Source organism: Lepus europaeus, chromosome 7 (assembly GCF_033115175.1).
Source record: "Lepus europaeus isolate LE1 chromosome 7, mLepTim1.pri, whole genome shotgun sequence".
Taxonomy (NCBI): Eukaryota; Metazoa; Chordata; class Mammalia; order Lagomorpha; family Leporidae; genus Lepus; species Lepus europaeus.
In genome coordinates, this window is record NC_084833.1 from 62,702,430 (window position 1) to 62,716,268 (window position 13,839).

The 13,839-nt window shown below is 41.6% G+C and overlaps 2 protein-coding genes across 3 annotated transcripts in view; one reads left to right on the forward strand and one right to left on the reverse strand.

The window, feature by feature from the left end:
• FCHSD2 (FCH and double SH3 domains 2) overlaps window positions 1-13,839 on the reverse strand; it is a 292,425-nt gene that overhangs the window by 238,765 nt on the left and 39,821 nt on the right. For both annotated transcript variants that reach the window (XM_062196673.1, XM_062196672.1), the window contains exon 3: window positions 2,318-2,363. In XM_062196673.1, the coding sequence (XP_062052657.1) occupies window positions 2,318-2,363 (46 nt within the window). The remainder of the gene's footprint in view (window positions 1-2,317; window positions 2,364-13,839) is intronic.
• Window positions 1,256-1,785, forward strand: LOC133764567 (tubulin-specific chaperone A). The gene has a single exon (XM_062198242.1). The coding sequence runs from the start codon at window positions 1,275-1,277 to the stop codon at window positions 1,599-1,601; it is 327 nt and encodes a 108-aa protein (XP_062054226.1). The 5' UTR covers window positions 1,256-1,274; the 3' UTR covers window positions 1,602-1,785.

A 13,839-nucleotide genomic window follows, 5' to 3' on the forward strand; every position in this document is an offset into this window, starting at 1 on the left:
CTATTCGTTACTTTAAGCATTGATAAGCTTAAACACAAATTTGAATCTTGAGTTCAAGGAATTCGAAGACTACCATATCAAATATAGATAGCTACCCATTAAATAAATGAAATTAGAATAAAACCTAACAAAGCACAAAAAAGAAAACCAGACTTTCATCTCATTATAATAAGAACAAGTAATAGTAGTAATAGTGTTTCTCATGCACAGCATTTACTATACACTGATTTTCTCTCTGAAGTTCTGTATTTCAAAATTCTGCCACAAAAATGCCCTTTATTATTATTATTATTTGAAAGGCAGTTACAGAGGGAGGAAGAGACAGACAGAGAGAAAGAAAAAGAGAGAATTTCCATCCACTTATTCACTCCCCAAATGGCCCCAATGACCAGAGCTAAGCCAGGCTAAAGACAGGAGCATCATCCAGGTCTCCCACAGGGGCAGGGACCCAACTACTTGGGTATTTTCTGCTGCTTTCCAAGGCACATAATCAAGGAGCTGGACTAGAAGCGGAGCGGCCAGGACCAAACCATATAGGATGTCGGCACTGCAGGCTACAGCTTAACCCATTACGCCACAATGCCATCCCCACAAAAATGTCTTCTACAATTGGGTGTGTTGGGGAGAACAGTTTTACAATTCTACTCCATACAGGAAGGTGTTGCTCAAAAAGGACCACATTTCCCAAATTCTATTAAATTGTTTTTACGCATGGAAATACAGTTATTGATTCTTATACATCTCAAAATGAAGTAGCAACATAATTTTTTCTAGGCAAATTTAACTATTAGGGGCACAAATAAAGACATAATTAAAATAAAAGAACTGAGGCCAGCATTTGTGGCACAGAGTAACAGTTAAGCTGCTGCTTGCAGTGCCGGCACTCCATATGAGCACCATTTTAAGACATGGTGGTTCACTTCTGCTCCAGCTCACTGCTAATGTGCCTGGGAGAGCAGTGGAAGATGGCCCAAGTACTTGGGACCCTGCACCCATGTGGGAGACCAGGATGGAGTTCTTGGCTTCAGCCTGGGTCAGACCTGGCTATTGCAATCATTTGCAAAGTGAACCAGCAGACTGACTAATCATCAATTCTCTCTCTCTCTCTCTCTCTCTCTCTCTTGTTCTGTGTTTCCCTCTCCCTCTCTCTCTCTCTGTAACTGTCTTTCAAATAAATAACTAAATAACTAACTAAATAAATCTTTTTTTAAAAAAGGCAAAGGAATTATTTTTAAAATAATAATAATAACCCTCCTGCGCGGCGCTCCGGGACCATGGCCGACCCTCGCGTGCGGCAGATCAAGATCAAGACCGGCGTGGTGAAGCGATTGGTCAAAGAAAAAGTGATGTATGAAAAAGAAGCAAAACAACAAGAAGAAAAGATTGAAAAAATGAGAGCTGAAGATGGTGAAAATTATGCCATTAAAAAGCAGGCGGAGATCCTGCAGGAGTCCCGCATGATGATCCCGGATTGCCAGCGCAGGCTGGAAGCCGCCTACGCCGACCTTCAGCAGATACTAGAAAGTGAAAAAGACTTGGAAGAAGCCGAGGAGTACAAGGAGGCCCGGCTAGTCCTGGACTCGGTGAAGCTGGAAGCCTGAAACCTGTCTACGACGCACAGGCTGCTTTTCGCGCTAAAGCCTGGGGTCCACTCTGCAGTTCGTTACTGACCACTGCTCTGTTCAGTGTGGTTGTTCTTATGCAGTTACATATATTTTTCTTTGCCTAATTTAGTGCATCAATGAGTTTATCTAATAAGCTTGTTTATTTCAGATTTTATAAATATTTTAATTAACCTGTTATTCAATTGCATAGACATTTTTGACAAAAATAAAATCTGTTAGATTCTGTTTGAAAAAAAAAAATAATAATAATAATAATAAAATTAAAAAATGAAATGTTCAACTTTAAATGGCTCCATTCTATCCACTGAAAGCTCATGAGAACTAAATGCTTAACTGAATAAGTGAATCTTTCATAAACTGCAAAGAATGGGACATATAAAGCAGAATGAATGAATATACTTAAAATGTATGTCATCATTCATACTTGTAACTATACATATTTACAATATATACAATTTACATATGGTAAATAATATTTACAATATTTTCATGCAGAAGGTTAACAAGCTTCTTTGTAATAAGGAATAACAACTCCTCACTTGAAGATTTAAATGGGAGAGATCAAATGGAGATGGAAATGAAAAGTAAAAGAGGATGTGGGGATACTAAGGCTTCTTTGCAACAACTTTATCTGCTCTTAAGCCAAGAAAAAGAGGTATACCTAGAATGGTGACCTCCAATTTCAAGCTTACCTGTGCATATTCTCTTTCAATAGCAGCCTTCTTCTGACTGAATGTCCTAAAAATAGAAATGAAAATTAATTACCAAAAGTATAACTTACTAATTTCATGTACACTTATCAAAACACCTTCAAAAATCACCTGACAGCTGGTGGGCAAGAAGAATTTACTCATCTCTCTGTGCTTGGGAATACTGCTAACAGGACGGCCTGTGCAGTCAATGACCTATGAAGCCCAGCCCCACCACTTACTAGTATATGACCCGATCAAGACTTTTAACTTCTCTATATCTCAGTTTCCACTTTGGTATATGGGATAATAACCACACTCATCTCAGAGGAATACTGTAAAACTGAGATATTTGAAATTATATGAAGTACTCAAAATAGTACCTAGCATACAGTAAAACCTACATAAATATTGGTTTCTGTTATGAGAATGGCCAATACATGATAGGCACTAAAAACGTCATTGAACTTATATCTAACAAAGAGAAACTATAGAAACAAGGTGAAAATCAAATTTATTTATTTATTTATTTATTTATTTATTTATTTTTGACAGGCAGAATGGACAGAGAGAGAGACAGACAGACACAGAGAAAGGTCTTCCTTTGCCGTTGGTTCACCCTCCAATGGCCGCCTCGGCCGGCGCGCTGTGGCCGGCGCACTGCGCTGATCGTAAGGCAGGAGCCAGGTGCTTCTCCTGGTCTCCCATACGGGTGCAGGGGCCCAAGCACTTGGGCCATCCTCCACTGCCTTCCCGGGCCACAGCAGAAAGCTGGCCTGGAAGAGGGGCAACCGGGACAGAATCCGGCTCCCCGACCGGGACTAGAACCTGGTGTGCCGGCGCCACTAGGGGGAGGATTATTCTGTTCAGCCAAGGCGCCAGCCGAAAATCAAATTTTTATCAGCTTCTCAACGTGAAAAATGGCTAAATAATTTCCTTTATTCTGTGTGTGTGGTTTTTTTTTTTTTTTTTTTTTTGAGCATTACAAAACAAAGTACAAGGCTACTCGTTACATGTTGTAGGATAGGGGCATACTTTTCAGACCTATCAAATTTCAAACACTCTAAGGTATATACTTTGCAGAAATTACCATTCATGATACAGAGATACATCTTGAATTAATTTGCCTTATTTTATTTTTAATTTTTTTATTTGAGAGGCCAGATACAGATAGCAAGCCAGCTCATCTACTAGTCCACTTGACAAATGCCCACAACTACCAGGGGCAGAGGTTGAAGCCAGGAGCTCATTCAGTACAGGTCCTCAAACCAGGTCACCTGCGTAGCAGGAACCTAATCACTTGGGCCATCACCACTTCCTCCCAGGATCTATAGTAACAGGAAGCCAGAACCAGGTACCAATCTAGTACAACTGTTTGGCCTTTAAAAAAAAAAGATTTAAAATATTTATTTATTTACTTGAAAGGCAGAGTTACAGAGAAAAGGAGAGACAGAGAGAGAGAGAGAGAGAGAGAGAGATCTTCCACCCACTGGTTCACTCCCCAGATGGCTACAACAGCAGGGGTTGGGCCAGATGGAAGCCAGGACACAAGAACTCCATCTGGTCTCCCATGTGGGTTCTGGGATTCAAGTACCTGGGGCATGCTTTGCTGCCTTACCAGGCACATGAGCAGGAAACTGGAGCTTGGGGCTGCTGTGGCCATTTGGGGAATAAACCAGCATATGGAAGATCTCTGTGTGCATGCATACGTGTGTGTCTGCAACTTTGCCTTTCAAATAAACAAACATCTTTTTAAAAAGAAGAAAGAAAAGGGACTAGAGAAGGGAAGGCAAGAAAAGAGGGGAAAAGAAAGGAAGGGAAAGAGAGGGAAAAGGAAGGAGGAAGGGAGATGGGGAAGGGAGGAGGAAAGAGAAGGAGAGGATAGCGGAGGGGGAGAGGGAAAGGGAAGGGGAGGGGAGGGAGAAGGGGAAGAAGGGGAGGGGGAGGAGGAAAAGGAAGGGAAGGGAGGGAAGGAAGGAAGGTAGGAGGGAAGGAAGAAAAAGAGGAACAGCAGCGGCAATAGCAGCTGGGACTCCAACCGGCAACCATGTGGGATGCCGGTGTTGCAGTTGTTGGCCTAACCACTGTGCCACACCACTGGTCCAAGATGAGCATCTTAATTAGTATCTTAACCACGAGGCCACTCACTTACCCCGTATGTTATAATTTTGAATGCCAGTATTTTTTTCTCTTAATAGCATGCAAAATTACATGATGCTTTACAAACCACAGGCACTGTAAAGTCAATGAGATATGGAAACATGGACAATTTCTCCTAAATGTTCTGGGTTCAAATACTTTTCTGTTATGTGCCAGAGATCTATACTCTTAAAATCACTGCACCAAGACAAAGATACACCAGTGAGAAATCAGACAAAGCTTTTGGTCTATCAGTTCAAACATCACTTGAGATACCTGCATCCCTCCCAGATTGAAGTGCCTGGGCTTGAGTCCCAGCTCCATCCAATTCTGGCTTCCTGCTAATGTGCACCCTGGGAGGCAGAAGCTGCTGACATAAGTAACTGGGTCCCTGCCACCCAGGTGGGAGACCAAGAATGAGTTCCAGGCTCTTGGCTTCAGCCTGGCCCAGCTTCAGCTGTTACGAGCATTTGGGGAGTGAACCATCAGAAAGGATATCTTGTCTGTCTCTCTGTGTGTCTTTCAAACAAATAATTTAATTTTTAAAAGAAAAAACCCTTAGTTAACAGAAGGGAAAGGGAAGGGCCAGCACTGTGGTATAGTGGTTAAAGCCACTGCCTGTGATGCCAGGGGTGCGAGTTTGAGTCCTGGCTCCACCTCCAATCCTGCTCCCTGCTAATGCACCTGGGAAAGCAGCAGAGGATGGCCTGAGTGCTTGGGCCCTTGCACTCACATGGGAGACCTGAAGGAAGCTCCTGGCTTCTGGCTTCAGCCCCACCCAGCCTCAGCCATAGCAGCCAATTGGGGAGTGAACCAGCAGATGAAAGACCTCTCTGTCTCTTCCTCTCTTCTTCTCTCTCTCCTCTAACTCTTTCAAATAATTGTTTTAAAAAAGTAGGGGGCCAACGCTGTGGTGCAGAAGGTTAATCCTCCACCTGAGGTACCAGCATCCCATATGGAAGCCAGTTCAAGTCCTGACTGCTTCCTTTCCAATCCAGCTCTCTGCTGTGGCCTGGGAAAGTAGTAGAAGATGGCCCAAGCATGTCTGAGACCCAGAGGAGGCTCCTGGCTCCTGGCTTCAGATAGGCCCTGCCCTGCTGTTGCGGCCATTTAGGGAGTAAACTAGCAGATGGAAGACATTTCTCTCTGTCTCTCCCTCTCATTGTCTGTAACTATACATCTCAAATAAATAAATAAAATCAAAAAACAGGAAGAAGAGGTGATGAAAGGGAAAAAGAGTTAAAACAGAAAAAAAGCAAGAAGCCAAAATTCCACTTTAAAAATTGTCAGGACAATTTTTGTGTGTGGCAAAGAAGGTTAAGCCACCATCCACCAACCAGAGAGCTGGCTTAAATCCTGGCACTTTTTTTTTTTTTTTTGATCCAACTTCCTTTTAGCACCTGTGGGAAGGCAGCATATAATGGCCCAAGTACTTGGGTTTCTGCCACCAATGTTCAGCCTTGTCTAGTCCTGACTCTTACAGACATTTGGAGAGTGAACCAGTAGGTGAAAGATAGCTCTCTCTGTCTCATTCTCACTCTCCCTTTAGCTCTCTGTCCCTCTTTCAAATAAATAAATCTAAATTTAAAACAAAGACTTGGACATTTAAAAAGTTATTTACATTCATCAATATGACTTTAGATTTCTTATATCACAAATACAACTACTTAAAATCTTACTAGATTTGTTTTGAGTAAATAATTAAATACTAACCTTGATAGGCCAAGAATTTTACTGAATTTCTGCAGCCTTTTATAAGATTGAGATCAAATTTGTCTAAGCTAAATAAGAAATTATAAATACTGTCACCATAAAAAATTTCTTAAAAAAATAAAATTAATCAAGGGGAAAAGTTTCACTTTAAATCCAAAAACTGATGCTTATTTAAAGGTGTTTGAAATGAATAACATCAATAATAATAAAAGGTTCTATACATTAAATGTCTCCAGTAGATTCAAAAGTTAAACAGAAAAGTTTCCGGGAAGACAGCAGATTGGGAAGCAGCAAGAATCTATCGCCCCATGCAGACAAAAATGGCACTGGTAGACTCAGTCTGGTAGGAATCTGTCTCATGTAACTATTTTGGAACCCTGGAGTTGACTAAGACTTTCAAGTTCCAGGGGGAGGCTTGGTTGAAAAACTGTGATTCATTTCAGCCAATTTCAGTTCCTAGAACAATAAGCCACCAGCCCTACTCCTCAAACTCCTGGAGCAGGGGCCAGTGCTGTGGCATGGTGGGTAAAGCCACCACCTGCAGTGCCAGGATCCCATATAGGTGTTGGTTCAAGTCCCAGCTGCTCCACTTCTGATCCAGCTCCCTGCTACGGCCTGGGAGAGCAGTTGAAGATGGCTCAAGTGCTTGGGCCCTTGCACCCACATGGGAGACCTGGAAGGACTCCTGGCTCCTGGATTCTGATCAGCCCAGCTCTGCTGTTGCAGCCATTTGGAGAGTGAACCAGTGAATGAAAAACATTCTCTCTCTCTCTCTCTCTCTCTCTCTCTCTCTTCCTTCCTCCCTCCCTCCCTCCCTCCCTCTGCCTCAGCCTCTCTCTGTCTTTCAAATAAATAAATAAATCTTTAAAAAAATCAACAAAAACAAAAAACTCCTGGAGCAACCTGAGAGCTAGGGTTGGCAAAATGATTCTTGCCCTATACTATTGGGGTTCTGTGCTCTGCTTGCAAACTGCTACTTCGATAACAGAAGGGCAGATGAAAAGGGGCCAGCCACTTATGCTGCACCTCCTTCCTATGACACAAATCCCTTTCCTTCCAACTGTGGCCATTTAGGGAGTCAAACAGTGGGTGGAAGATCTCTCTCTCCCTCTCTCTCTGTAACTGCTTTTAAGAAAAAAAAAAATCAGTAAATCTTAGGAGGAAAAAAATACTAATGAAGTCATCAAAGTAGCAAGACACAAAGTCTAAACACAAAATTCTGTTACAATTCTATATACAAACACAGAAAATCCAGAAATGAAATAAACAAAAAGTCTATTTACAAAAATATTTAAAAGAACAGGATATACTCAGGAACTAACTTATATAATAGAAACTATAAAAGAATTCTGAAAGAAATTATTAAGAAGAAAACATAAATTGAAAGATATGTCATATTCATGGATGGGGAAATTTAACATTGCTAAAATGTCAACACCACCTACAGAAATTACAGATTTAATGCAATCTATCAAAATCCCATGATGATTTCTGCAATATCAAAAACATACTGGGGCCAGCTCTGTGGCTCAGCGGGTTAAAGCCCTGGCCTGAAGCACCGGTATCCCATAAGAGCGCTGGTTCTAGTCCCTGCTGCTCCTCTTCCCATCCAGCTCTCTGCTATGGCCTGGGAAAGCAACAGAAGATGGCCCAAGTTCTTGGGCCCCTGCACCAGTGTGGGAAACCTGGAAGAAGCTCCTGGCTCCTGGCTTTAGAACTCTAGCGGTTGCGGCCAATTGGAAGACCAGATGGAAGGCCAGATGGAAGACTCTCTCTCTCTCTCTCTCTCTCTCTCTCTCTCTGCCTTTCCTTCTCTTTCCATGTAACTCTGACTTTCAAATAAATAAATAAATCTTAAAAAAAAGAAAAACTGGGTATCAGAAGATACTATCAACACAATAAATCCAAATTGCCAACATCACTACTCTTGTGTTTTGAGGTTATTATGAAAAATAAGAGTTACTTGCAACAACATCTGATCTGATAATGGAGACAGCATCATCCCAAACAGCATCTTAACCACTGCTACAAATGCCCATCCCCTTAAAATCAAAGTCTTAGTGTTCAATTCTTAAAAATCATCAGAGAGCAAGACCCTCAGAGCTGTTTTTTTTAATAATATTTGCTCATTTATTTATTTATTATTTGAGAGGCAGATTGATAAAGGGGGCCGGTGGCAGCACATGGGGAGCAAATTTCCATCTACCGGTTCACTCCCCAAATCCCCCCAACTGCCAGGGCCAGGCTAGGCCAAAACCAAGACCCTGGAACTTCATTCAGATCTCTCACATGGGTGGCAAGGTCTGAAGTACTTGAGCCATCATCTGTTGCCTCCTGGCTACATTAACAGGAAGCTGGATCAGAAACGGAGTAGCTGGGACTTGATCTGGCACTACAGGGGATACAGGCATACTAAGTGACATCTGAACCTGCTGCACCACGACACTCATGTCCCTTGATGTGGAGAAATTAGAGCTCTCATGTAGGGTATTGGAGATGAAAAGGAGTGCAGCTGCAATGGAAAACAGCCTGGGAGTTCCTCAAATGTACATAAATACAGTTACCACATGAGCCATCAGTTCCATTCCCAGGTACATAGGAAAACATATGTCCATACAGAAACTGTTAAATGGGTGTTTATAACAGTATTATTCATAACAGCCAAAAAGTAAAAATAACCCAAATAGCCATCAGAGAATGAATATCTAATAAAGATGCGATACATTCATAGAATGGAATATTATCAGCCATAAGAACATCCAAGAATGTTCAAATTATTAATGGTGGCAATAGAGATAGGATACCAATAGTCATAATATGAACATTAAAAAAATCAAGATACAGGGCAGCCATTTGGCACAGCGGTTAAAATGCCACCTGGGACACCCTATCAAAGTACCTGGGTTTAAATTCTGGTTCTGCTTCTAATTGCAGCTTCCTGGTAATGTGCACCTTAGAAGGCAGCAGGTGATGGCTCAAGAACTTGGGTCCCTGCCACCCACATGGGAGACTAAGTTCTGAGCTTCTGCATTTGGCCTGGCCAGGCCTGACTGTTACAGACATTTTGAGAGTCAACAGGCCAATGGAAGAGCTCTTTCTGTCTCTCTCTCTCTGTCTTCTAAACAAATAGAAATGTTTAAAAAATAAAGATACATACACCAGGTTGGCTAAAGTTAAAGACAGGTAACTATAAATATCAATGAGGACAAAGAGCACTGAAATTTGAATGTGTTGTTGGAGGGAGTGTAAAATGACAGCCACTTTGGGAGAAAGCCTATCATTTCTTACATGATTAAACAATCCTGATAGAGCAATTCTAACAGTAGGTATTTACTAAGAGAAATGGAAAAATATATCTCCACCAAAAACACTTGTACAATAACATTTATAACACTTTTATTTACAAATAGCCAAAAACAGTCCAGGTGTCCATCAATGCAACAATGGATAAACAGTATTCAAGAGCTGTTTTATATTATAGCAATATATAAACAGCATTAAAATGATGATCTGAAATTACAAAAAAAGAACTGTTTTTCAATAAAAACAAAAGCAAGCTGAATGAACAACTGAAGCTAAGTCTGGCAAAGATCAAATTATTTGGCTTCTAACAAAAAATATTAATCCTACAGATTCTGGGAGGCAGTAGTGCTAGCTGAAGTGACTAGATTCCTGCACTCAAGTTGGAGACCTGAGTTGAGCTTCCGGCTGCCAGCTGCATCCTCTGCCCAGCCCCAATCAGTTGAAGCATTTAGGATTATTATGAAGGCTAAATGAGTATATATTTGTGAAGTATTTGGAACAAACTTGACATATAGCAAATGTCATGAAAGTATTTGTTTAAAAAAAAGTACAAATATCACATTCCACAGTTTATAATTATAAAGTTAATCCAATTCAAACATTTTGATTAAATGAATATGTAAAGTACCAACAAAAATATATTTTAAGTACTTCTGGTCTTAAATACAGAAAAAGTCAAATCTCCCTCTTCTTATCCCAGGAATCACCCAAAAACAGTATTAACAGTGAGAAACATAAATGCAAATGGGATCTCCAGTAAGACTGGGAGACATATAGAGTGTAAGTGGGGGACAGGTGTTGTGGTACAGCAGGGTAACCACTTGGGACCACCCCATCCCATAGCACAGTGCCGGCTTCCTGGCTGCTCTGCCTCTAGACCAGATGGAGTCACGGGCTCTTGGCTTAGTCGGATCCAGCCATGACTGTTGCTGCCAAGGGAGTGAACCAGTGGATGGAAGATCTCTCAATATCTGTATCTCTATCTTGCTCACCCTCCTTACAACTCTTACAAGTAGATGAAAAAAAATTCTTAAAATAATAATAAAGAATAAACACACCACATGCCAAAAGGAGAGAAAATTAACCTAGAGAAAAAGGGAAACAATAAGGCACGAAGCTTCAAAACTCCAATGGGAGGGTACATTTCTTCAAGCATACTTCCTGAGACATGAAACTTAAATTCAGCATTTGCAACAACAAAAAACAAGGAACATAGGCTTATGGAGGAAGCTTCCTTGCTCATAGTTTGAAGAACTAGAGTAGACGGAACTAAATTAGGAATCAGACAAATAAGCCACGTTGGCAGGAACTGGATTGCTGATTTTGGCAAAAAGATAGTAAAGGAGCCTGCACTATGAACAGCCCTAGTAGCATCCATACTTCACGAAATGGCTGAAGAGAAATAAAGTCTTTTAAAACTCATACATGCAACCTTTCTTGTAAAGGAAATTACTATAAATTTGGAAGGCAATGGCCACCCAGAGCTCCCAATATCTGATATCCTAAAAAGGGAGTGGGAGGGTGAGGAATGGGGGAAAAAACTCGTTCAAAAACAAGCAACCAAAAAGAGAGCAGCAGCAAGATCTATACAAATACAAAATACTAAAGAGAAAAACAAAACAAGAAAAATAGGTGGTCACCAAAGAACATTTATAAGGAAAAAGCTGCCATGGAACAAATGAAATACATTATCAAATATTTCAAAGGATCTAATTTAATTTTTAAAAAGTTAATGAAGCAAATACCACTTCCAGACAGATTTACAGAATGTCAGTTTACAGTAACAGTGCTAAAAAATGCATGTCTTCCTGAACTTAAGAGAAAGCTTTCCGTCTTTCACCACTGAGTATATTACTTGCGGGCTTGTCACACGTGTCCTGTAACATGTTAAGGAAGCTTCCTTCTATTCCTACTTTGCTGAGATTTTTTTCAAATTTTTTCCCTCTATTGAAACAATCACGTGAATTTCCCCCCTTTCTTTCTATTAATATTGTGTATTTCATTAGCTGATTTTCTTATTTTGAACCATCTTAGCATTCCTGGGATGAACCTCATTTAGTCATGGTGTATAATCCTTTTAACATGAGGTTTCATTTGGTTTCCTAGTACAGTATTTCACTGACAATCTTTTTTTTTAAGATTTAGTTCTGGGGCCAGTGCTGTGGCGTAGCAGATAAAGCAGCCACCTGCAGTGCTGACATCCCATATGGGCGCCAGTTCCAGTCCTGGTTGCTCCACTTCAGATCCAGCTCTCTGGTATGGCCTGGGAAAGCAGTAGAAGATGGCCCAAGTGCTTGGGTCCCTGCACCTGCATGGGAGACCCAGAAGAAGCTCCTGCCTCCTGGCTCCAGTTCTGCCCAGCTGCAGCCGTTGCAGCCACTTGGGGAGCAAGCCAGCGGATGGAGGACCTCTCTCTTTCTCTGCCTCTGCCTCTCTGTAACTCTGCCATTCAGATAAATAAAGAAGACAGGAAGGAAGGAAGGAAGGAAGGAAGGAAGGAAGGAAGGAAGGAAGGAAGGAGGGAGGGAGGGAGGGAGGGAGGGAGGGAGGGAGGGAGGAAGGAGAAAGGAAAAAGGGAGGGAGGGAGGGAGGGAGGGAGGGAAGGAGGAAAGAAATTATTCCTTTGAAAGACAAAGACAGAGACAGAGAGAGAGGTAGAGATCTTCCATCCCCTGGTCCACTCCCCAGATGCCTACAACAGCTGAGGCTGGACCAGGCCAAAGCCAGGAGCCAGCAACTCCATCTGGATCTCCCACATGGGTAACAGGAACCCAAATACTTGAGCCATCTTCCATTGCCTTCCCAGGTGCATCAGCAGGAAGCAGGATCAGAAGCAAAGCAGCCAAGATTTAACTGGCACTCAGATACAGGATGCTCCCATCCCAAGTGGGGGTTTAACATGCACAACGCCCACCCCTGCTGAGAATTCTTGTGTCTACATGCATAAGGGATACTGGCCTGCAGTATTCTCTGGTAACTCGAACTTTGGATTCAGGGTAATCATGGTCTCATAAAATGGTAGAGGTGTTAGGGCCGGTGCCGTTGCGCAGTAGGTTAATCCTCCGCCTGTGGCGCCAGCATCCCATATGGGCGCTAGTTCTAGTCCTGGCTGCTCCTCTTCCAATCCAGTTCTCTGCTATGGCCCAAGTCCTTGGGCCCCTGCACCTGCATAGGAGACCCTAAAAAGGTTCCTGGCTCCTAGCTTCAGATTAGCACAGCTCTGGTCATTGTGGCCATTTGTGGAGTGAACCAGCAGATGGAAGACCTCTCTCTCTCTCTCTCTCTGCCTCTGCCTCTGCCTCTCTGTAACTCTGCCTTTCAAATAAAAGAAATAAACCTTTTTTAAAAAAAAAAAGTGGCTGCTTAATCTCCATGTTTGCAAATTTCCTAGTTTTTTTTCCTTTTTTTCTCTCTATTTATTTATTTATTTATTTATTTTGACAGGCAGAGTGGACAGTGAGAGAGAGAGACAGAGAGAAAGATCTTCCTTTTCCGTTGGTTCACTCCCCAATGGCCGCTGCAGCCAGCGCACCACACCGATCCGAAGCCAGGAGCCAGGTGCTTCTCCTGGTCTCCCATGCAGGTGCAGGGCCCAAGCACTTGGGCCATCCTCCACTGCACTCCCAGGCCACAGCAGAGAGCTGGCCTGGAAGAGGAGCAACCGGGACAGAATCTGATAGGGAATAGAACCCGGTGTGTCAGCACCACAGGAGGAGGATTAGCCTATTGAGCCGTGGCGTGGGTCTCTAGTTTTTCTTCTATTAAATTATTTCTAGCTTCGTTCCAACTATAGACAGAGAAGATACCTCATGATTTAAATCTTTATAAAGTTTATTGACAATTGTTTATACCTAACACATGGTCTATGCTCTGAGCACTTGGGAAGACCATATATATGCTGCTTTGCTAGCTACAGTGTTGTATGTGTCCATCAAGTCTAGCTGGTTTATTGTATTATTAAATGGAACACAGTAATAGTCCAGAAAAGAAAATCAAACATCTATAACCAACTTATTTTTGACAAGGATACCAAGACCATTCATTCCCTAGGGAAAAAAATAATCTCTCCAATAAATGATGTAGAGACAACACTTCCACATGCAACATCTAAGTTGGACCTCTATCTCTTTCTAAATATAACTCAAGAAGGATCAAAGACCTAAATGAAACAGCTAAAACTTTAAAATCCTTAAAAGAAAACACAGGGGTAAAACTTTATGATGTTGGATTTGAAAAGAATACTTAGAAACCAAAATCCAAAAGCATAATCAAAAAAAAAAAAAAGGCAAACTAGACTTCACTAAAATGTAGGCTTTATGCAATAAAAGGTATTATATATATATTATATATACTATATATGATACTATATA

What these genes read in the sequence shown, in the direction of transcription:
- LOC133764567 (XM_062198242.1), top strand. Translation starts at nt 1,275, where the DNA reads ATGGCCGACCCTCGCGTGCGGCAGATCAAGATCAAGACCGGCGTGGTG.